This window comes from Pseudoliparis swirei, chromosome 5, assembly GCF_029220125.1.
Source record: "Pseudoliparis swirei isolate HS2019 ecotype Mariana Trench chromosome 5, NWPU_hadal_v1, whole genome shotgun sequence".
NCBI lineage: Eukaryota > Metazoa > Chordata > Actinopteri > Perciformes > Liparidae > Pseudoliparis > Pseudoliparis swirei.
In genome coordinates this window covers 32,501-57,255 of record NC_079392.1, presented here as the reverse complement: position 1 = coordinate 57,255, position 24,755 = coordinate 32,501, and the positions used below count along the sequence as shown (strand labels likewise).

General features: G+C 48.6%; 2 protein-coding genes across 5 annotated transcripts in view; both read right to left on the bottom strand.

Annotated features, from left to right (window-relative positions):
- The window catches only part of ik (IK cytokine), a 55,938-nt gene extending 44,139 nt beyond the window's left edge, over positions 1 to 11,799 (bottom strand). Inside the window, exons 1-10 of the mRNA XM_056414125.1 lie at positions 11,648 to 11,799; positions 6,082 to 6,148; positions 5,884 to 5,976; positions 5,752 to 5,811; positions 5,490 to 5,657; positions 5,264 to 5,378; positions 5,136 to 5,206; positions 4,997 to 5,043; positions 530 to 693; positions 106 to 214 (exon numbers count right to left, since the gene is read on the bottom strand). Coding sequence (XP_056270100.1) covers positions 106 to 214; positions 530 to 693; positions 4,997 to 5,043; positions 5,136 to 5,206; positions 5,264 to 5,378; positions 5,490 to 5,657; positions 5,752 to 5,811; positions 5,884 to 5,976; positions 6,082 to 6,148; positions 11,648 to 11,657 — 904 coding nt within the window. The 5' untranslated portion in view covers positions 11,658 to 11,799. The remainder of the gene's footprint in view (positions 1 to 105; positions 215 to 529; positions 694 to 4,996; positions 5,044 to 5,135; positions 5,207 to 5,263; positions 5,379 to 5,489; positions 5,658 to 5,751; positions 5,812 to 5,883; positions 5,977 to 6,081; positions 6,149 to 11,647) is intronic.
- A 637-nt stretch (positions 11,800 to 12,436) lies between these two features.
- The window catches only part of LOC130193510 (A disintegrin and metalloproteinase with thrombospondin motifs 2-like), a 43,911-nt gene continuing 31,592 nt past the window's right edge, over positions 12,437 to 24,755 (bottom strand). For 3 of the 4 annotated variants that reach the window (XM_056413990.1, XM_056413992.1, XM_056413993.1), the window contains 10 exons: positions 24,465 to 24,588; positions 24,296 to 24,376; positions 24,044 to 24,207; positions 23,799 to 23,958; positions 23,382 to 23,514; positions 19,791 to 19,995; positions 19,331 to 19,460; positions 19,148 to 19,222; positions 18,806 to 18,944; positions 17,792 to 18,726 (listed from right to left, as the gene is read on the bottom strand). In XM_056413990.1, coding sequence (XP_056269965.1) covers positions 17,946 to 18,726; positions 18,806 to 18,944; positions 19,148 to 19,222; positions 19,331 to 19,460; positions 19,791 to 19,995; positions 23,382 to 23,514; positions 23,799 to 23,958; positions 24,044 to 24,207; positions 24,296 to 24,376; positions 24,465 to 24,588 — 1,992 coding nt within the window. In that variant the 3' untranslated portion in view covers positions 17,792 to 17,945. Of the gene's footprint in view, positions 12,555 to 14,577; positions 14,685 to 15,164; positions 15,348 to 17,791; positions 18,727 to 18,805; positions 18,945 to 19,147; positions 19,223 to 19,330; positions 19,461 to 19,790; positions 19,996 to 23,381; positions 23,515 to 23,798; positions 23,959 to 24,043; positions 24,208 to 24,295; positions 24,377 to 24,464; positions 24,589 to 24,755 lie in introns of those variants that run through there. The other variant, XM_056413991.1, reaches the window with a different exon arrangement.

Genomic DNA, 24,755 nt, shown 5'->3' with positions numbered 1-24,755 from the left:
CCCCTCCTCCCCTCCCCTTTGTCCTTCCTCTTGACCTTCTTGTGCCGGGTCCCTTTCCCCTCTCCTCCTCTCCTCCTCTCCCCCCCTCCTCTCCCCTCCTCTCACCTTTGTCCTTCCTCTTGACCTTCTTGTGCCGGGTCCCTTGTCTCAGGTAAGACAGGATCTGAGTCAGCTTGGAGATCACGATGTCGTTGGTGGTGAGAGTCGTCTGAGCCTGAGGAGAGAGAGACAAGACAGAGAGACAGACGGACATGGTGAGACAGACGGACATGGTGAGACAGACGGACATGGTGAGACAGACGGACAGACATGGTGAGACAGACAGACAGACATGGTGAGACAGACAGACATGGTGAGACAGACATGGTGAGACAGACGGACATGGTGAGACAGACAGACATGGTGAGACAGACAGACATGGTGAGACAGACAGACATGGTGAGACAGACATGGTGAGACAGACATGGTGAGACAGACATGGTGAGACAGACATGGTGAGACAGACATGGTGAGGCAGACAGACGGGTACCTCCATGCTGGGGCAGTCGGCCTTGCTCCGGATGAGCGTGGTGGGGATGTCGGTGTCGGTGAACTCGTCGTCCAGGTCCACCACGTAGGCCGTGCGGCCCGGCAGGAACAGCTCGTTGCGCTCGGCGCCGCCGGTCCGGAACACCACGCGGTAGATGTTCCTGCCTGGAGACAGGGGCGGGGCTTAGTGACCGCCACCACAGGGGCGGGGCTTAGCGACCGCCACCACAGGGGCGGGGCTTAGTACATGATGACCATCATCACTGGCACCCTAAGCCCACTGACATGGAGGAAAGACCACTGACACACAGGTAGAGAGGAAAGACCACTGACACGCAGGTAGAGAGGAAAGACCACTGACACACAGGTATAGAGGAAAGACCACTGACACACAGGTAGAGAGGATAGACCACTGACACGCAGGTAGAGAGGAAAGACCACTGACACGCAGGTAGAGAGGAAAGACCACTGACACACAGGTATAGAGGAAAGACCACTGACACACAGGTAGAGAGGATAGACCACTGACACACAGGTAGAGAGGATAGACCACTGACACACGTATAGAGGAAAGACCACTGACACACAGGTATAGAGGAAAGACCACTGACACACAGGTAGAGAGGATAGACCACTGACACACAGGTAGAGAGGATAGACCACTGACACACAGGTAGAGAGGAAAGACCACTGACACACAGGTAGAGAGGAAAGACCACTGACACACAGGTAGAGAAGAAAGACCACTGACACACAGGTAGAGAGGAAAGACCACTGACACACAGGTAGAGAGGAAAGACCACTGACACACAGGTATGGAGGAAAGACCACTGACACACAGGTAGAGAAGAAAGACCACTGACACACGTATAGAGGAAAGACCACTGACACACAGGTATAGAGGAAAGACCACTGACACACGTATAGAGGAAAGAACACTGACACACAGGTAGAGAGGAAAGACCACTGACACACAGGTAGAGAGGAAAGACCACTGACACACAGGTATGGAGGAAAGACCACTGACACACAGGTAGAGAGGAAAGACCACTGACACACGTATAGAGGAAAGACCACTGACACACAGGTAAGGAAAGACCACTGACACACGTATAGAGGAAAGACCACTGACACACAGGTATGGAGGAAAGACCACTGACACACAGGTATGGAGGAAAGACCACTGACACACAGGTAGAGAGGAAAGACCACTGACACACGTATAGAGGAAAGAACACTGACACACAGGTAGAGAGGAAAGACCACTGACACACAGGTATAGAGGAAAGACCACTGACACACAGGTAGAGAGGAAAGACCACTGACACAGGTATGGAGGAGGAAGAACACTGACACACAGGTAGAGAGGAAAGACCACTGACACACAGGTATAGAGGAAAGACCACTGACACACAGGTAGAGAGGAAAGACCACTGACACACAGGTATGGAGGAAAGACCACTGACACACGTATAGAGGAAAGACCACTGACACACAGGTATGGAGGAAAGACCACTGACACACGTATAGAGGAAAGACCACTGACACACAGGTAGAGAGGAAAGACCACTGACACACGTATAGAGGAAAGACCACTGACACACAGGTAGAGAGGAAAGACCACTGACACACAGTTAAAGAGGAAAGACCACTGACACACAGTTAGAGAGGAAAGACCACTGACACACAGGTAGAGAAGAAAGACCACTGACACACAGGTAGAGAGGAAAGACCACTGACACACAGGTAGAGAGGAAAGACCACTGACACACAGGTATGGAGGAAAGACCACTGACACACAGGTAGAGAAGAAAGACCACTGACACACGTATAGAGGAAAGACCACTGACACACAGGTATAGAGGAAAGACCACTGACACACGTATAGAGGAAAGAACACTGACACACAGGTAGAGAGGAAAGACCACTGACACACAGGTATAGAGGAAAGACCACTGACACACAGGTATAGAGGAAAGACCACTGACACACAGGTATGGAGGAAAGACCACTGACACACAGGTAGAGAGGAAAGACCACTGACACACGTATAGAGGAAAGACCACTGACACACAGGTAGAGAGGAAAGACCACTGACACACAGGTAGAGAGGAAAGACCACTGACACACAGGTAGAGAGGATAGACCACTGACACACAGGTATGGAGGAAAGACCACTGACACACAGGTATGGAGGAAAGACCACTGACACACGTATAGAGGAAAGACCACTGACACACAGGTAGAGAGGAAAGACCACTGACACACATATAGAGGAAAGACCACTGACACACAGGTAGAGAGGAAAGACCACTGACACACAGTTAGAGAGGAAAGACCACTGACACACAGGTAGAGAGGAAAGACCACTGACACACAGGTATGGAGGAAAGACCACTGACACACAGGTAGAGAGGATAGACCACTGACACACAGGTAGAGAGGAAAGACCACTGACACACAGGTAGAGAGGATAGACCACTGACACACAGGTAGAGAGGAAAGACCACTGACACACAGGTAGAGAGGAAAGACCACTGACACACAGGTAGAGAGGATAGACCACTGACACACAGGTATAGAGGAAAGACCACTGACACACAGGTAGATAGGAAAGACCACTGACACACGTATAGAGGAAAGACAACTGACACACGTATAGAGGAAAGACCACTGACACACAGGTAGAGAGGAAAGACCACTGACACAGGTATGGAGGAAAGACCACTGACACACAGGTAGAGAGGAAAGACCACTGACACACAGGTATGGAGGAAAGACCACTGACACACAGGTAGAGAGGAAAGACCACTGACACACAGGTAGAGAGGAAAGACCACTGACACACAGGTAGAGAGGAAAGACCACTGACACACGTATAGAGGAAAGACCACTGACACAGGTAGAGAGGAAAGACCACTGACACACAGGTATGGAGGAAAGACCACTGACACACAGGTAGAGAGGAAAGACCACTGACACACAGGTAGAGAGGAAAGACCACTGACACACAGGTAGAGAGGAAAGACCACTGACACACAGGTATGGAGGAATGACCACTGACACACACGTATAGAGGAAAGACCACTGACACGCAGGTATAGAGGAAAGACCACTGACACGCCGGTATAGAGGAAAGACCACTGACACACAGGTATGGAGGAAAGACCACTGACACACAGGTAGAGAGGAAAGACCACTGACACACAGTTAGAGAGGAAAGACCACTGACACACAGTTAGAGAGGATAGACCACTGACACACAGGTAGAGATGAAAGACCACTGACACAGGTATGGAGGAAAGACCACTGACACACAGGTAGAGAGGAAAGACCACTGACACACGTATAGAGGAAAGTCCACTGACACACAGGTAGAGAGGAAAGACCACTGACACACAGGTAGAGAGGAAAGACCACTGACACACAGGTAGAGAGGAAAGACCACTGACACACAGGTAGAGAGGAAAGACCACTGACACACACGTATAGAGGACAGACCACTGACACACAGGTAGAGAGGAAAGACCACTGACACACAGGTAGAGAGGAAAGACCACTGACACACGTATAGAGGAAAGACCACTGACACACGTATAGAGGAAAGTCCACTGACACACAGGTAGAGGAAAGACCACTGACACACGTATAGAGGAAAGACCACTGACACACAGGTAGAGAGGAAAGACCACTGACACGCAGGTAGAGAGGAAAGACCACTGACACACAGGTATAGAGGAAATACCACTGACACACAGGTAGAGAAGAAAGACCACTGACACACAGGTAGAGAGGAAAGACCACTGACACACAGGTAGAGAGGAAAGACCACTGACACACAGGTATGGAGGAAAGACCACTGACACACAGGTAGAGAAGAAAGACCACTGACACACGTATAGAGGAAAGACCACTGACACACAGTTATAGAGGAAAGACCACTGACACACAGGTAGAGAAGAAAGACCACTGACACACAGGTAGAGAGGAAAGACCACTGACACACAGGTAGAGAGGAAAGACCACTGACACACAGGTATGGAGGAAAGACCACTGACACACAGGTAGAGAGGAAAGACCACTGACACGCAGGTAGAGAGGAAAGACCACTGACACACAGGTATAGAGGAAATACCACTGACACACAGGTAGAGAAGAAAGACCACTGACACACAGGTAGAGAGGAAAGACCACTGACACACAGGTAGAGAGGAAAGACCACTGACACACAGGTATGGAGGAAAGACCACTGACACACAGGTAGAGAAGAAAGACCACTGACACACGTATAGAGGAAAGACCACTGACACACAGGTAGAGAGGAAAGACCACTGACACACGTATAGAGGAAAGACCACTGACACACAGGTAGAGAGGAAAGACCACTGACACACAGGTAGAGAGGAAAGACCACTGACACACAGGTAGAGAGGAAAGACCACTGACACACAGGTGTGCGTAGACTCACCAAGACGAGTCTTAAACTCGATCTTCTCTTCCGGCTCCACGTCTTTTCTGAGAGACGGACAGGTCAAAGGTCAGACAGACAGGTCAAACACTTAAAGATTGAAACCATTGGTTATTAAGTAATATATCTGGTTTCCTACTTTGCCTCTTTCTGCACTTTCTCCATCATATCTTCTTCTTCTTTCTCTTTACTGGTGATTTCAGCTCTCACCTGGAACACACACAGGATGAGCGTAGTCCACATGTAGCAGCAGCAGGATGAGCGTACCTTCTGCAGCAGGGCGAAGTCCAGCCCTTTCACCAGGTGAGTGTGCTCCATGTCGCCTCCCAGAAACTTGGACTCCTGGATCAGCTGACGCCGCTTCTCTGCTGCCGACTTGTCTCTGGAAGAAAACATATAACGACAGCTAGCCGCGCTGTTAGCTTAGCATGACTCACGCCTCCGCGGTGGGGCCTACAGCTCTGTCGTTAGCTGTTAGCTTAGCATGACTCACGCCTCCGCGGTGGGGCCTACGGCCCGGTAGTTGGCCGTGGTGCTGATCAGCTCCGTCTCTTCGTAGTCCTTGTTGACGCCGTCGCGGCGCTCGCGCGCGCGGTCGCGGTACTTCTCGGCCAGCTCTCTCTCGCGCTCCACCTCCTGCTGCCGGAGCTTCGCATAGTAACTGCAATGAGAAGCGAGTCGTTGAGGCCGTTGAGGCCGTTGAGGCCGTTGAGGCCGTTGAGGCCGTGGCGGCGCTCAGAGGATCCATACGGCACCTCTTCTTCTTCCTCCTCCTCGCCGCGGGATCCTCGTCCTCGTTGTAATCCCTCGGCATTCTGGGGAAATCATCATCATCCTCATTAGTGTCTTCATCATCCCCATCCTCCTCTTCATCACCAGTCACTCACTCATGCTGTCTGGACTTGGAGGGCGGGGCCGAGGAGGGCGTCGCCCTCGGCGTCATCAGCAGCTTTCTGAAGTCGTCATTGGTGAGTTTGGACCTGCAGAGGAGCGAGGTGAGTACAGAGTACTACAGAGCAGTACTACAGAGCAGTACTACAGAGCAGTACAGCAACGCTCTGACCGTGTACTAGTACAACACTCACTGGGCGGCGGCTCGGTGGTCGTCCAGCTCGTGGCCCTCAGGGGCCAAAGGGTTGGAGTAACTCTCAGCTGCACAGAGCAGGACACGGGTTAGTATAAAGTACACCATGTACCTCTTAGTATAAAGTACACCATGTACCTCTTAGTATAAAGTACACCATGTACCTCTTAGTATCAAGTACACCATGTACCTCTTAGTATCAAGTACACCATGTACCTCTTAGTATCAAGTACACCATGTACCTCTTAGTATCAAGTACACCATGTACCTCTGAGTATAAAGTACACCATGTACCTCTTAGTATCAAGTACACCATGTACCTCTTAGTATAAAGTACACCATGTACCTCTGAGTATAAAGTACACCATGTACCTCTTAGTATAAAGTACACCATGTACCTCTTAGTATAAAGTACACCATGTACCTCTTAGTATAAAGTACACCATGTACCTCTTAGTATAAAGTACACCATGTACCTCTGAGTATCCAGTACACCATGTACCTCTGAGTATAAAGTACACCATGTACCTCTGAGTATCAAGTACACCATGTACCTCTGAGTATAAAGTACACCATGTACCTCTTAGTATCAAGTACACCATGTACCTCTTAGTATAAAGTACACCATGTACCTCTGAGTATCAAGTACACCATGTACCTCTTAGTATAAAGTACACCATGTACCTCTTAGTATAAAGTACACCATGTACCTCTTAGTATAAAGTACACCATGTACCTCTTAGTATCAAGTACACCATGTACCTCTTAGTATAAAGTACACCATGTACCTCTGAGTATAAAGTACACCATGTACCTCTGAGTATAAAGTACACCATGTACCTCTGAGTATAAAGTACACCATGTACCTCTGAGTATAAAGTACACCATGTACCTCTTAGTATAAAGTACACCATGTACCTCTGAGTATAAAGTACACCATGTACCTCTGAGTATCAAGTACACCATGTACCTCTGAGTATCAAGTACACCATGTACCTCTTAGTATAAAGTACACCATGTACCTCTGAGTATAAAGTACACCATGTACCTCTTAGTATAAAGTACACCATGTACCTCTGAGTATAAAGTACACCATGTACCTCTGAGTATAAAGTACACCATGTACCTCTGAGTAGTATAAAGTACACCATGTACCTCTGAGTATAAAGTACACCATGTACCTCTGAGTATAAAGTACACCATGTACCTCTTAGTATAAAGTACACCATGTACCTCTGAGTATAAAGTACACCATGTACCTCTGAGTATAAAGTACACCATGTACCTCTGAGTATAAAGTACACCATGTACCTCTGAGTATAAAGTACACCATGTACCTCTGAGTATAAAGTACACCATGTACCTCTGAGTATAAAGTACACCATGTACCCCTGAGTAGTATAAAGTACACCATGTACCTCTGAGTAGTATAAAGTACACCATGTACCTCTTAGTATAAAGTACACCATGTACCTCTGAGTATCAAGTACACCATGTACCTCTTAGTATAAAGTACACCATGTACCTCTTAGTATAAAGTACACCATGTACCTCTTAGTATCAAGTACACCATGTACCTCTTAGTATAAAGTACACCATGTACCTCTTAGTATAAAGTACACCATGTACCTCTTAGTATAAAGTACACCATGTACCTCTTAGTATCAAGTACACCATGTACCTCTTAGTATCAAGTACACCATGTACCTCTTAGTATCAAGTACACCATGTACCTCTTAGTATAAAGTACACCATGTACCTCTGAGTATCAAGTACACCATGTACCTCTTAGTATAAAGTACACCATGTACCTCTGAGTATCAAGTACACCATGTACCTCTTAGTATAAAGTACACCATGTACCTCTGAGTATAAAGTACACCATGTACCTCTGAGTATAAAGTACACCATGTACCTCTTAGTATAAAGTACATCATGTACCTCTTAGTATAAAGTACACCATGTACCTCTGAGTATAAAGTACACCATGTACCTCTGAGTATCCAGTACACCATGTACCTCTTAGTATAAAGTACACCATGTACCTCTTAGTATAAAGTACACCATGTACCTCTGAGTATAAAGTACACCATGTACCTCTGAGTATAAAGTACACCATGTACCTCTTAGTATAAAGTACACCATGTACCTCTGAGTATAAAGTACACCATGTACCTCTGAGTATAAAGTACACCATGTACCTCTTAGTATAAAGTACACCATGTACCTCTGAGTATAAAGTACACCATGTACCTCTGAGTATAAAGTACACCATGTACCTCTGAGTATAAAGTACACCATGTACCTCTGAGTATAAAGTACACCATGTACCTCTGAGTATAAAGTACACCATGTACCTCTGAGTATAAAGTACACCATGTACCTCTGAGTATAAAGTACACCATGTACCTCTGAGTATAAAGTACACCATGTACCTCTGAGTATAAAGTACACCATGTACCTCTGAGTATAAAGTACACCATGTACCTCTGAGTATAAAGTACACCATGTACCTCTGAGTATAAAGTACACCATGTACCTCTGAGTATAAAGTACACCATGTACCTCTTAGTATAAAGTACACCATGTACCTCTTAGTATAAAGTACACCATGTACCTCTGAGTATAAAGTACACCATGTACCTCTTAGTATAAAGTACACCATGTACCTCTTAGTATAAAGTACACCATGTACCTCTTAGTATAAAGTACACCATGTACCTCTTAGTATAAAGTACACCATGTACCTCTTAGTATAAAGTACACCATGTACCTCTGAGTATAAAGTACACCATGTACCTCTTAGTATAAAGTACACCATGTACCTCTGAGTAGTATAAAGTACACCATGTACCTCTGAGTATAAAGTACACCATGTACCTCTGAGTATAAAGTACACCATGTACCTCTGAGTATAAAGTACACCATGTACCTCTGAGTATAAAGTACACCATGTACCTCTGAGTATAAAGTACACCATGTACCTCTGAGTATAAAGTACACCATGTACCTCTGAGTATAAAGTACACCATGTACCTCTGAGTATAAAGTACACCATGTACCTCTGAGTATAAAGTACACCATGTACCTCTGAGTAGTATAAAGTACACCATGTACCTCTGAGTAGTATAAAGTACACCATGTACCTCTTAGTATAAAGTACACCATGTACCTCTTAGTATAAAGTACACCATGTACCTCTGAGTAGTATAAAGTACACCATGTACCTCTGAGTATAAAGTACACCATGTACCTCTGAGTAGTATAAAGTACACCATGTACCTCTGAGTATAAAGTACACCATGTACCTCTGAGTAGTATAAAGTACACCATGTACCTCTGAGTAGTATAAAGTACACCATGTACCTCTTAGTATAAAGTACACCATGTACCTCTTAGTATAAAGTACACCATGTACCTCTGAGTATAAAGTACACCATGTACCTCTTAGTATAAAGTACACCATGTACCTCTTAGTATAAAGTACACCATGTACCTCTTAGTATAAAGTACACCATGTACCTCTTAGTATAAAGTACACCATGTACCTCTTAGTATAAAGTACACCATGTATCTCTTAGTATAAAGTACACCATGTATCTCTTAGTATAAAGTACACCATGTACCTCTTAGTATAAAGTACACCATGTATCTCTTAGTATAAAGTACACCATGTACCTCTTAGTATAAAGTACACCATGTACCTCTTAGTATAAAGTACACCATGTACCTCTTAGTATAAAGTACACCATGTACCTCTTAGTATAAAGTACACCATGTACCTCTTAGTATAAAGTACACCATGTATCTCTTAGTATAAAGTACACCATGTACCTCTGAGTATAAAGTACACCATGTACCTCTTAGTATAAAGTACACCATGTACCTCTGAGTAGTATAAAGTACACCATGTACCTCTGAGTAGTATAAAGTACACCATGTACCTCTGAGTAGTATAAAGTACACCATGTACCTCTTAGTATGAAGTACACCATGTACCTCTTAGTAGTATAAAGTACACCATGTACCTCTTAGTATCAAGTACACCATGTACCTCTGAGTAGTATAAAGTACACCATGTACCTCTTAGTATCAAGTACACCATGTACCTCTTAGTATAAAGTACACCATGTACCTCTGAGTAGTATAAAGTACACCATGTACCTCTTAGTATAAAGTACACCATGTACCTCTTAGTATAAAGTACACCATGTACCTCTGAGTAGTATAAAGTACACCATGTACCTCTGAGTAGTATAAAGTACACCATGTACCTCTGAGTAGTATAAAGTACACCATGTACCTCTGAGTAGTATAAAGTACACCATGTACCTCTGAGTAGTATAAAGTACACCATGTACCTCTGAGTAGTATAAAGTACACCATGTACCTCTGAGTAGTATAAAGTACACCATGTACCTCTGAGTAGTATAAAGTACACCATGTACCTCTGAGTAGTATAAAGTACACCATGTACCTCTGAGTAGTATAAAGTACACCATGTACCTCTGAGTAGTATAAAGTACACCATGTACCTCTGAGTAGTATAAAGTACACCATGTACCTCTGAGTAGTATAAAGTACACCATGTACCTCTGAGTAGTATAAAGTACACCATGTACCTCTGAGTAGTATAAAGTACACCATGTACCTCTGAGTAGTATAAAGTACACCATGTACCTTAGTATAAAGTACACCATGTACCTCTGAGTAGTATAAAGTACACCATGTACCTCTGAGTAGTATAAAGTACACCATGTACCTCTGAGTAGTATAAAGTACACCATGTACCTCTGAGTAGTATAAAGTACACCATGTACCTCTGAGTAGTATAAAGTACACCATGTACCTCTGAGTAGTATAAAGTACACCATGTACCTCTGAGTAGTATAAAGTACACCATGTACCTCTGAGTAGTATAAAGTACACCATGTACCTCTGAGTAGTATAAAGTACACCATGTACCTCTGAGTAGTATAAAGTACACCATGTACCTCTGAGTAGTATAAAGTACACCATGTACCTCTGAGTAGTATAAAGTACACCATGTACCTCTGAGTAGTATAAAGTACACCATGTACCTCTGAGTAGTATAAAGTACACCATGTACCTCTGAGTAGTATAAAGTACACCATGTACCTCTGAGTAGTATAAAGTACACCATGTACCTCTGAGTAGTATAAAGTACACCATGTACCTCTGAGTAGTATAAGTACACCATGTACCTCTGAGTAGTATAAAGTACACCATGTACCTCTGAGTAGTATAAAGTACACCATGTACCTCTGAGTAGTATAAAGTACACCATGTACCCCTGAGTAGTATAAAGTACACCATGTACCTCTGAGTAGTATAAAGTACACCATGTACCTGGCTGGTTAGTTTAACTGGATTTAACTATTATGAGACGTTTGTTATTGACAGCTTGTGAAATTATACACGTCACAATGTTGAATAAATAATTTTAAAAAACATCATAAAAAATATACGTCTTAAAAACTGAATCTTAGCATGGTGCTAATAAAGCTAGCTAGCATAGAGAGCAGACTCCCGGAGCTCGGACTCACTTTCCGGCATCTTTGCGGCGTCTTGTCGCGGCGTCTTGTCGCGGCTTTGCGGCGTGAAGACGAGCTGTTTTCAGGTCACAATCAGGAGCTTTGAGGCTTTTCTCGGCGCTGCTAGTCGGTTAGCTTCCGCGCCGGATCTTGAGATGGGACCGGATGTCCTCTGGTGCGTCACGTCCGGTTCCGCTTGAAGCGACAGAGCCCGTTTGAAGTTAACGTTTACAAATGAATTAAAAGGTACTTTACAGTCAGTAAAATGCCATTAAAACATTAAAACGTGGATTATTATACTATTACTAAGTAGTTGTATATTTATGTAGAAGATGGATTTAACTGAAGTATATTTTTTATTATTAACTAAATCGTGGATTAATCTGATAATACAAATGAATAATTCATGAACATTATGAAACAAACAGATCTTAAGGTTCCATTGACTGCCTGAAATGATTATACTTAACAATAATAATCATCCTCCTGCTCCGCGGCCTCTGCTGCCCCCTGCAGGGCCACACGGTCACTGCAGCCGCTGAAGGGTCTCCAGGGCCAGCTGGTGGAGTTATGAGATCACTCAACATACATATACACACTAATATTCATGAGATCTGGATAACATCATGAATATTCATGAGATCTGGATAACATCATTAATATTCATGAGATTTCACTGAACGTAAATGTCACTCACCAAACGTGAGTCAAACTGGAATAGACCTGAATGTGATTATGATATTAATAATCACGTCTTCATAAGGAGCCTCAACAAGAGAATGAACCACGGCGAAGGAAACAGACCATAATAATACGGTTTATTCACATCAACACATTTACATCAAGGGCGGAGCCAGGGTGGAGGCCACCTGGTCGGCGGACATGTTGTCCACGGAGACGCTGCTCTCTCTCCCAAAACCTGAACACAAAGATCAAGATCACCATGAGACGCTGTGAGGACCAGGTCCACTGAAAGCAGTTGAAGTGTAAACTGTGAAAGCAGTTGAAGCGTAAACTGTGAACGCAGTTGAAGTGTAAATTGTGAATGCAGTTGAAGCGTAAACTGTGAACGCAGTTGAAGCGTAAACTGTGAACGCAGTTGAAGCGTAAACTGTGAACGCAGTTGAAGTGTAAACTGTGAACGCAGTTGAAGTGTAAATTGTGAATGCAGTTGAAGCGTAAACTGTGAACGCAGTTGAAGCGTAAACTGTGAAAGCAATTGAAGTGTAAACAGGCATGAAAACGGGTCAGGAGTGAAAAAGGTGAGAAGGATAGGCGCGCGCGGGGGGGGGGGGGGTGCTGGTGACTTCCACGAACATCGATGTTGGACTGTAGGTCCTCCATTCTGGTGATCGGGCCTCATAATAATAGTAATATTGTGTATAATATGGTCATTCATGAACCAACTTCCTTTGTTTTGGCGTGAACAAGTCTTCAAGTCTTCAGCTCTGCTGAGTCACGAGTCTGGTCCTCGAGTCTGGTCCTCGAGTCTGGTCCTCGAGTCTGTCCCTCGAGTCTGGTCCTCGAGTCTGGTCCTCGAGTCTGGTCCTCGAGTCTGTCCCTCGAGTCTGGTCCTCGAGTCTGGTCCTCGAGTCTGGTCCTCGAGTCTGGTCCTCGAGTCTGGTCCTCGAGTCTGGTCCTCGAGTCTGGTCCTCGAGTCTGTTCCTCGAGTCTGGTCCTCGAGTCTGTCCCTCGAGTCTGGTCCTCGAGTCTGTTCCTCGAGTCTGTTCCTCGAGTCTGGTCCTCGAGTCTGGTCCTCGAGTCTGTTCTGCCTCTACCTGGTTGTCACGATCTTCTATACCATACCTGCCATAAATATCATGATACAATACCATAAAAACAGTATACCATAAATAAGACACTGGTATATTTATCTATAATAGTAATAAATCAAATATCTGTATGGTTCACTTTTTACCAACTTTTTCAACACTTAACAAATGGCAGTAATATTAGTATTAGCCTACAAGATATGAATGAAACTACATGGAGCCATCATAGCAGTGATTATACACTATGAAGCCGTTAGTCTGTGACCAGAGGATACAGAGTTCATCAGGATGAGCAGCTGGAGAGTTACACAACTTTACACACTGAACTTAAACATTTCACTTCTGGCATCTTTTTTTATTTTTATTTTTAAAGCCGAAAATTCCGCCACTTAACGCCCCTCTCTGTTAGCGCAGCGCAGTGTGCGCAGACAGCTCGACACGGAGCAGCGCGTGTGCTCTGATCGCTCTTTTAATGAAGTATCGAGACTACAAATATGCTAAATCACATCGTGGTTAACGTACGGGTACTTTGTTAGCATCGCTACACCGTGCAGCGTGACAGCAGTAGATGTAGCGGACTAACATTCAAGCTAACCTAAACCACCAAACGCTGAAGACATCTTGACGCTGATTGGCCGAGACGCGACACGTCCCATCAAAGATGTTTTATTGCGAAGAGCACCACTTCACATTTTCTCCGTGTCCCACTCCAATCTCACAAACGCCGGCCGGTCAATTGACCCCCCCCCCAAAACAAAAACTCTTCGGGTCTACCCGATTCACGCAAGTCACCTATTTTGGTTTCAAAACGGTGAATTTCGCCGAAAGGTGAGGGATTCTCATGCCTGGTAAACTGTGAACGCAGTTGAAGCGTAAACTGTGAAAGCAGTTGAAGTGTAAACTGTGAACGCAGTTGAAGTGTAAACTGTGAAAGCAGTTGAAGTGTAAACTGTGAACGCAGTTGAAGTGTAAACTGTGAAAGCAGTTGAAGTGTAAACTGTGAAAGCAGTTGAAGCGTAAACTGTGAACGCAGTTGAAGTGTAAACTGTGAACGCAGTTGAAGTGTAAACTGTGAAAGCAGTTGAAGTGTAAACTGTGAACGCAGTTGAAGCGTAAACTGTGAAAGCAGTTGAAGTGTAAACTGTGAACGCAGTTGAAGCGTCCCCTCACCGTAGCGGGCCCAGACCCGGGCCTGGACTCCAGAGCACTCTCTGATCCGGATGGGGAAGTCTGGGTTGGACGTCTTCAGAGTGACGTAGTGCTGCTCCACAAAGTCTCTGAAACATAGTGACGTCACCGCTTTGTTTACCTGTGAGGTCATCAGAGTGGGCGGGGCCAGCCCGTCTCAGATTAACATGATAACCCTTGACAAACAAAAGCGACGCAGAGCAGCAGTTAAACCACTCCCCGAATCGGTTTGAATAGATTAATAATCGATGTATTGTGATGACGTTATTCGGTCCCGCCCCCCGGGCAGGCTTCATGAGACCTTCACTGACCTCCGGAGCGTCCCGTAACAATCTCATCCAGAACTTCTTCCTGTACACAATAGCACGTATACCATAACATGTTGACATCACATGCCACTCAGCCCGTTGCCCTCTGTGCACAAAGAAGTATTCAAACAAAGCTTCGGCATGAGAGCAGCTGCTAGCTCAGAGCTAGCTGCTAGCTGCTAGCTGGGCTCAGCCTCTAAACTCGGGCCAGAGTTCGTAATGGACCGAGTCTCCCGCCTCATTGGCCGGCTCGGAGCTCACCTGGCCCCCTTGCTGGCTGCGGAGTTCTGGCAGAGGTGCACGCGGACCTCGCGGAGGTGTTTCCCCAAACCAGAGCCGAGACTCCTCACTGCTGCGGCCGCCATCTTAGCTCCTCGGTGTCTGCCGGGACGCGAGGGCGTGCTCTGCCCGGGGTTTGGCCTCCAGGCTGCGCTGCGGGCGAAGCTGCCCTCAGACGAGCCTCACAGGCATGCACACATACACAGAGGACCCAAAGTCAACGATTCACGATTTAGAATGACACATCTTGTTGTATTGAAGCAGTAATCACTTTAATGTGTGCGCTTTACAGGTGGAGCCTATTGAACACATCCTCATGTATTCGTGGATTATATGTCGTTGTGACCGGAATCCTTAAGTTATTTAATATAGAGTTCAGTCACAGGCTCCATTCTGTACAATAGCTTTTAGTGTGTGACTATGTTCTATATTTGTATTGTATAATATTTGTATTATTGTCCCATTATTAATATGAAGATGAATTAATAATGAACCATTATTAATTCTTAAAACTTAGTGTTTTAAGATGATATTTGATGTTCAGCTGTTTCTGTTCCCACTGATGCCAGACCGGAAGTGACTCATCTGATCTGAGCTCAGACGAGCAGCTGAGAGAGTTTAAGCACATGAAACTGATCCAGAGCCAGACCCAGAGCCAGAGCCAGAGCCAAAGCCAGAGCCAAAGCCAGACCCAGAGCCAGAGCCAGACCCAAAGCCAGACCCAGAGCCAGACCCAAAGCTAGAGCCAGAGCCAGACCCAGACCCAGACCCAGACCCAGAGCCAGAGCCAGAGCCAGAGCCAGAGCCAGAGCCAGACCCAGAGCCAGAGCCAGACCCAGAGCCAGACCCAGAGCCAGAGCCAGAGCCAGAGCCAGAGCCAGAGCCAGACCCAGAGCCAGACCCAGAGCCAGAGCCAGACCCAGAGCCAGACCCAAAGCCAGAGCCAGACCCAGAGCCAGAGCCAGACCCAAAGCCAGAGCCAGACCCAAAGCCAGAGCCAGACCCAGAGCCAGACCCAAAGCCAGAGCCAGACCCAGACCCAGAGCCAGACCCAGACCCAGAGCCAGACCCAGACCCAGAGCCAGACCCAAAGCCAGACCCAGAGCCAGACCCAGAGCCAGACCCAAAGCCAGAGCCAGAGCCAGACCCAGAGCCAGAGCCAGACCCAGAGCCAGACCCAAAGCCAGACCCAGAGCCAGAGCCAGACCCAGACCCAAAGCCAGACCCAGACCCAGAGCCAGACCCAAAGCCAGACCCAGAGCCAGAGCCAGACCCAGACCCAAAGCCAGACCCAGACCCAGAGCCAGACCCAGAGCCAGACCCAGAGCCAGACCCAGAGCCAGACCCAAAGCCAGACCCAGAGCCAGAGCCAGAGCCAGACCCAGAGCCAGACCCAGAGCCAGACCCAAAGCCAGACCCAGAGCCAGAGCCAGAGCCAGACCCAGAGCCAGACCCAAAGCCAGAGCCAGACCCAAAGCCAGAGCCAGACCCAGAGCCAGAGCCAGACCCAGAGCCAGACCCAAAGCCAGACCCAAAGCCAGACCCAGACCCAGAGGCAGACCCAAAGCCAGAGCCAGACCCAGAGCCAGACCCAAAGCCAGAGCCAGACCCAGACCCAAAGCCAGACCCAGAGCCAGAGCCAGACCCAAAGCCAGAGCCAGACCCAGACCCAAAGCCAGACCCAAAGCCAGAGCCAGACCCAGACCCAGAGCCAGACCCAGACCCAAAGCCAGACCCAAAGCCAGAGCCAGACCCAAAGCCAGACCCAGAGCCAGAGCCAGACCCAAAGCCAGACCCAGAGCCAGAGCCAGACCCAAAGCCAGAGCCAGACCCAGAGCCAGACCCAGACCCAGAGCCAGACCCAGAGCCAGAGCCAGACCCAGAGCCAGACCCAGAGCCAAAGCCAGACCCAGAGCCAGACCCAAAGCCAGACCCAGAGCCAGATCCAGAGCCAGACCCAGAGCCAGACCCAGAGCCAGACCCAGAGCCAGACCCAAAGCCAGAGCCAGACCCAGAGGTTCAGAGAAAACCATTTTTTCTTTGTCAACAGGAAACGGGTTAGAACTAATATTGTGAGAACCAGAACCGGAAGTCTTCTGCGGACCTGAGGTCTGTTTTCAGAGGAATTTTTGAACATTTTATTTGTAAATTGATTGAAATGAGAAATAACTAAAGTAAAAACAGGTACATTCTGTTTGACAGACTTTAATTAAGGGACTATTTCGCCGTTAAGAGCAAATTATCGTGTAAGATGAAACCAAGCGGATCAAACATGCTGCTTCCTGTCTTTATGCTAAGCTAAGATAGCCGTTTCCCTCAGTTTACATTCGGTATGCTAAGCTAATCTAATGGTTTCCAGTCTTTGTTGGAAACTAAGCTAGCTGTTTCCAGTATTCAAGTAAATATAAGATAGCTGTTTCCAGCCTTTGTGCTAAACCAACAGTTGTTTCCAGTATATATGCTAAGCTAAGTTAGCTGTTCCCTCTGTTTCCACTGTTTGTGCTAAGCTAAGCTAGCTGTCTTTATTCAAAGCTAATCTAACCAGCTGTTGGCATCAGAGAGAACTGTTGAACTGTCCCTTTAAGACGAGTCATGATGACATCAGCAGCTGGATGAAGTTTTGCTTTATTGAGAAACGGGATTATTTGGTTTCATACAGTGAAACCTTTGAGCATCACGCCTCAAGTTCAGGGTTCTAGATTAGAGGAACCAAAGCTGAGACTGGGTTCCTCGTGAAGACTTGGTGAGCTCGCGTGTTCTCCATCATCCGGGCTTCCTGTCCGTCCGGCCCCTCCGTCGCTTCTCGTTCAGAAGCTGCTGGATCCGCCGGTTGTGCGTTCGCTCGCGGGCCGCCGGCACGAAGAGGGTCCGTCCTCTGGCGGCGTGCAGCCCCACCACCCGGGACGGGAGCGAAGGTAGGCTCCTCCCTCCCGTCATTCTGCTCCACGAGGAAGTGGCGGTGATGATGTCATCAGAATCAGCTGACGTTGTTGTCGGGAAGTCTGGGACGGCAGACGGGGTTGAACTTTGACCGTCAGCGCTGACCACGGGGACTGCAGCAGAGGGCATTGTGGGAGTTTTCCATTTGAATAAATGTGGGGGAGTAGTTCTGTTTGGTCGCCTTGTAGTACTGGCTGTGGTAGCGGTACTAGTACTGGCTGTGGTAGCAGTACTAGTACTGGCTGTGGTAGCGGTACTAGTACTGGCTGTGGTAGCAGTACTAGTACTAGCTGTGGTAGCAGTACTAGTACTAGCTGTGGTAGCAGTACTAGTACTAGCAGTGGTAGCAGTACTAGTACTAGCTGTGGTAGCGGTACTAGCAGGAAGTGGAATGATGAGAGGATGGGTTGAGGCAACAGAAGGATCCTCGTAGGTGGAGTACTCCTTATAATCCTCATACTCCACGTACACAAAGTCGGTGCTGCTCTTGCTGGTCGGGGGCGGAGTCACAGTGGCGCTGAGAGACGGCTGGCTGGCGATGTCACTGGGGATGTCGGACCAGGAGGACGACGAGGTCTCCGTCTCCGTGGTTAAACTCCAGGAACTACAAGACAATGAAAACAAAAGAAGAAGGTCACCCACATCAGACCAGTTTAATATGCGGTGTAGCTTTGAGCTCCGACCTGTTGGCCGTCGGTAATAAAGGGTTGCTGGAGTTGCTGCAGGACTTGCAGCACATCTGGCGGTACCCAGCGAAGGAGCAGTACCGACTCAACGCCTCCATCCGGCAAAACACAGAGCGGTCCCCTCGGCATCGATGCCCTGGAGACAAGTGTGATGAGCAGGACGTGAGGAGGCCAACGCGATGCCTTCAGGTTCTATTGGAAACAAAGTGACCCTCTTGTGGAGGCTGTTGTCCTGGTCCTCATGCATGATCAGGTGACTTTATCGAACTTTAAACCACTCGTCGCCACCAAAGAAGGAGGGAAGAACAGAAAGGAGGAAGAGGAACATGTGTGATTTACTGGAGGAGATCTTTGGAGCTGGGAAGTCTGGATTGGACCTGGACAGCCACTGAATGATGGTGTTCTTCTGGTCGCCTGCAGGGGGAGACAACCACGCAGCGAGCTAAACACGGGCTACAACTTGAGCATTACTCCCTCTCCTTCACTGCACTCTTATTTGGTATGTGATTGGTCGATGCCTACCGCTGCAGGGGGGAGGCTGGCAGGTGCGGGTCTTGATTGGTGGAAAAGCACTGCAGTTATGAACCGAACCCTCGGGACTCAAACACGCAACCTGACGCTCCTGAGTCCCGTTCCCGCATGACACTGAACACTACAAACACAAACATGTTAGTGAACAGAAGGAAGTTAAAAGTCGTCCCTAAAGTAGGAAGTTATAGGTCATCCTTTAACAAAGAGATGTCGTAAATAAAGATGAAAGGTAGAGGAAGTCCCAAAGAAGAAATGTAGAGATAGTCTAGAAAAAAGGGTAAGTGTAGTGTAAAAAGAGAAAGGTAAATGTAGTCTGGAAAGAAGGAAAGGGAAGCAGTCCAGAAAGAAGACCTTCGAGGTAGTCCAGAAACCGAGAAGTCCTCCAGGTAAAGGAATACGTGTGAGAAGTAGTCCAGAGAGAAGGAAGACATGACGGTGAGGGTCTTGGTACCGGGGTCCAGGGCCCAGCTCTCCAGGAAGCTGGACAGGGTGAACGATTGCAGGTTTGTTTGATTTCTGGCCGGTCGTCACCGCAGAGTTTGCTGTGGACTGAGCGCTGCCCCCTGCTGGACAGCTGCTGGCAGGACACCCAGCGGCGCCGCCACCCTGTCTGGCCACAGGAGGCACTGCAGCCCTCCCACTCACCGGCCGCCCAGCTGAGAGGACAGGAGCATCACAACCAAGACATCACACCTTCTCCTTCACAACCAACCAACACATCACACCTTCTCCTTCACAACCAACACATCACACCTTCTCCTTCACAACCAACACATCACGCCTTCTCCTTCACAACCAACGAACACATCACGCCTTCTCCTTCACAACCAACACATCACGCCTTCTCCTTCACAACCAACCAAGACATCACACCTTCTCCTTCACAACCAACCAACACATCACGCCTTCTCCTTCACAACCAACACATCACGCCTTCTCCTTCACAACCAACCAACACATCACGCCTTCTCCTTCACAACCAACCAAGACATCACGCCTTCTCCTTCACAACCAACCAAGACATTACGCCTTCTCCTTCACAACCAACACATCACACCTTCTCCTTCACAACCAACCAACACATCACGCCTTCTCCTTCACAACCAACACATCACACCTTCTCCTTCACAACCAACCAACACATCACGCCTTCTCCTTCACAACCAACACATCACACCTTCTCCTTCACAACCAACCAAGACATCACGCCTTCTCCTTCACAACCAACACATCACACCTTCTCCTTCACAACCAACCAAGACATCACGCCTTCTCCTTCACAACCAACACATCACACCTTCTCCTTCACAACCAACCAACACATCACGCCTTCTCCTTCACAACCAACACATCACGCCTTCTCCTTCACAACCAACCAAGACATCACGCCTTCTCCTTCACAACCAACCAACACATCACGCCTTCTCCTTCACAACCAACACATCACACCTTCTCCTTCACAACCAACACATCACACCTTCTCCTTCACAACCAACCAACACATCACGCCTTCTCCTTCACAACCAACCAAAACATCACGACTTCTCCTTCACAACCAACCAAGACATCACGCCTTCTCCTTCACAACCAACCAAAACATCACGCCTTCTCCTTCACAACCAACCAAGACATCACGCCTTCTCCTTCACAACCAAGACATCACGCCTTCTCCTTCACAACCAATACATCACACCTTCTCCTTCACAACCAACCAACACATCACGCCTTCTCCTTCACAACCAACACATCACGCCTTCTCCTTCACAACCAACCAACACATCACGCCTTCTCCTTCACAACCAACACATCACACCTTCTCCTTCACAACCAACCAACACATCACGCCTTCTCCTTCACAACCAACCAAGACATCACGCCTTCTCCTTCACAACCAACACATCACGCCTTCTCCTTCACAACCAACACATCACGCCTTCTCCTTCACAACCAACACATCACACCTTCTCCTTCACAACCAACACATCACGCCTTCTCCTTCACAACCAACCAACACATCACGCCTTCTCCTTCACAACCAACACATCACGCCTTCTCCTTCACAACCAACCAAGACATCACGCCTTCTCCTTCACAACCAACCAACACATCACGCCTTCTCCTTCACAACCAACCAACACATCACGCCTTCTCCTTCACAACCAACACATCACGCCTTCTCCTTCACAACCAACCAAGACATCACGACTTCTCCTTCACAACCAACACATCACGCCTTCTCCTTCACAACCAACCAAGACATCACGCCTTCTCCTTCACAACCAACACATCACACCTTCTCCTTCACAACCAACCAACACATCACGCCTTCTCCTTCACAACCAACACATCACACCTTCTCCTTCACAACCAACCAACACATCACGCCTTCTCCTTCACAACCAACACATCACGCCTTCTTCACAACCAACCAACACATCACGCCTTCTCCTTCACAACCAACACATCACGCCTTCTCCTTCACAACCAACCAACACATCACGCCTTCTCCTTCACAACCAACCAAGACATCACGCCTTCTCCTTCACAACCAACACATCACACCTTCTCCTTCACAACCAACCAACACATCACGCCTTCTCCTTCACAACCAACACATCACGCCTTCTCCTTCACAACCAACACATCACACCTTCTCCTTCACAACCAACACATCACGCCTTCTCCTTCACAACCAACACATCACGCCTTCTCCTTCACAACCAACCAAGACATCACGCCTTCTCCTTCACAACCAACACATCACGCCTTCTCCTTCACAACCAACCAACACATCACGCCTTACCGTGGGGGGCTGCAGGTGTTACCGTGGGGGTCTACAGGTGTTACCGTGGGGGTCTGCAGGTGTTACCGTGGGGGTCTACAGGTGTTGCCGTGGGGGTCTGCAGGTGTTGCCGTGGAGGTCTGCAGGTGTTACCGTGGGGGTCTACAGGTGTTACCGTGGGGGTCTGCAGGTGTTACCGTGGGGGTCTACAGGTGTTACCGTGGGGGGCTGCAGGTGTTACCGTGGGGGTCTGCAGGTGTTACCGTGGGGTCTGCAGGTGTTACCGTGGGGGTCTGCAGGTGTTACCGTGGGGGCTGCAGGTGTTGCCGTGGGGGTCTGCAGGTGTTACCGTGGGGGCTGCAGGTGTTACCGTGGGGTCTGCAGGTGTTACCGTGGGGTCTGCAGGTGTTACCGTGGGGGCTGCAGGTGTTACCGTGGGGGCTGCAGGTGTTACCGTGGGGGTCTGCAGGTGTTACCGTGGGGCGCTGCAGGTGTTACCGTGGGGGTCTGCAGGTGTTACCGTGGGGGTCTGCAGGTGTTACCGTGGGGGTCTGCAGGTGTTACCGTGGGGGTCTGCAGGTGTTACCGTGGGGGTCTGCAGGTGTTACCGTGGGGGCTGCAGGTGTTACCGTGGGGGTCTGCAGGTGTTACCGTGGGGGTCTGCAGGTGTTACCGTGGGGTCTGCAGGTGTTACCGTGGGGGCTGCAGGTGTTACCGTGGGGGTCTGCAGGTGTTACCGTGGGGGGCTGCAGGTGTTACCGTGGGGGGCTGCAGGTGTTACCGTGGGGGTCTGCAGGTGTTACCGTGGGGGCTGCAGGTGTTACCGTGGGGGCTGCAGGTGTTACCGTGGGGGCTGCAGGTGTTACCGTGGGGGTCTGCAGGTGTTACCGTGGGGGGCTGCAGGTGTTACCGTGGGGGCTGCAGGTGTTACCGTGGGGGTCTGCAGGTGTTACCGTGGGGGTCTACAGGTGTTACCGTGGGCGTCTACAGGTGTTACCGTGGGGGTCTACAGGTGTTACCGTGGGGGCTGCAGGTGTTACCGTGGGGGTCTGCAGGTGTTACCGTGGGGGTCTACAGGTGTTACCGTGGGGGTCTGCAGGTGTTACCGTGGGGGGCTGCAGGTGTTACCGTGGGGGTCTACAGGTGTTACCGTGGGGGTCTGCAGGTGTTACCGTGGGGGGCTGCAGGTGTTACCGTGGGGGTCTACAGGTGTTACCGTGGGGGGCTGCAGGTGTTACCGTGGGGGGCTGCAGGTGTTACCGTGGGGGGCTGCAGGTGTTGGTGTTACATGCGCGGCTGATGGCTCTTGGTTTGTTGATGTCGGAGCAGAACGTCCTCGGAACCATTTTCCCATCAGCCTTCCTTCTGCAGCCGAACCGTGTGAACTGTTTCCCTGCCAAGCACACAACTTCGTTAGATACCGCGCCGTTACGCTGGTCATGGTAAGGCTAGCTACCGCGCCATTACGCTGGTCATGGTAAGGCTAGCTACCGCGCCGTTACGCTGGTCATGGTAAGGCTAGCTACCGCGCCGTTACGCTGGTCATGGTAAGGCTAGCTACCGCGCCTGTTGCCCTGGTTATCGTGAGGTTAACCACCACGCCCTTACCCTAACCGGCCTATGGGCATGGTGGTTAACCGAAGGCTGCTGAAGGGTTCTGCACAGAAGGCTGCGTACCTCCTCCACAGGGCTTGGAGCACTGCGACCACTTCTTTAGTGCCCACTTGTAGAAGATGGCGTCCTCCTGCAGCAGGTTGGACTCCAGCGAGGCCAGGAGACGATCCTGGATGACGTACTTGTAGGATACCGTCACCTTGGCGTCTCCGTGGGAACGGACCTTACGGACAGAAACACAGGAAGGTGTTTTGTTCTGATTTAGACTAAAACACAATGAGTTGGACATCCTGTGGCGACGGACTGACCATGAGCAGCACTCCGTACTTGAGGGGCCCCGTGGTCTGGACGGACTCTTGCTCCTCGGTGTTGCTGTACACCCACGCCGAACCCTTCTCGATCACCACTCTGGATTCGGGCAGCTCGTCTTCCTCATTAAGGAAGAGGTGGCCCGTCTCCTGGTTCGTCAGTGCTGGAACAGGAAACACGGAAGTCAAGGTTCTCCACACAGTGACAGAAGTTCTTCCTGTTGGACGGAACAGGCTCCTCCCCCCTCTTACCCAGGATGTGAGGGGTTCCTTTAAAGTCCTGGATCAGCAGATGCCGGGCTCCTTTGGGGATCTCCAGGATCTTTAGGTAACCTAGCAATGGTAACTATGATCCTTTATTGGTCAGGAATGACGACTGATTCGATTGAATGATTGACATCAAACTAAAGGAATTCCAGACCTGGTTTATTGGTGCTGCGGGTGAAGTTCCCTTTGATGATCTTACAGCTGGAGTTATCTCCTCCACAGACTCCACATCGATCCTCCTGTTGGTCCGAGGCGATCTGTCCATCACAACCGACATGCTGCACGAGGACAGCCGACAAGCACAAAGGGGAGGTATCAGGGAGAGTCCACCGAAAGCACCACATCTCATCTTACAAATAGGAGATCTGAACTCTGTTCAGATCTGGGTTCTACTGTTGTCCTCCTCCGTCCTCTGTCCTTCACCTCCTCACCGCATCGTGTTCAC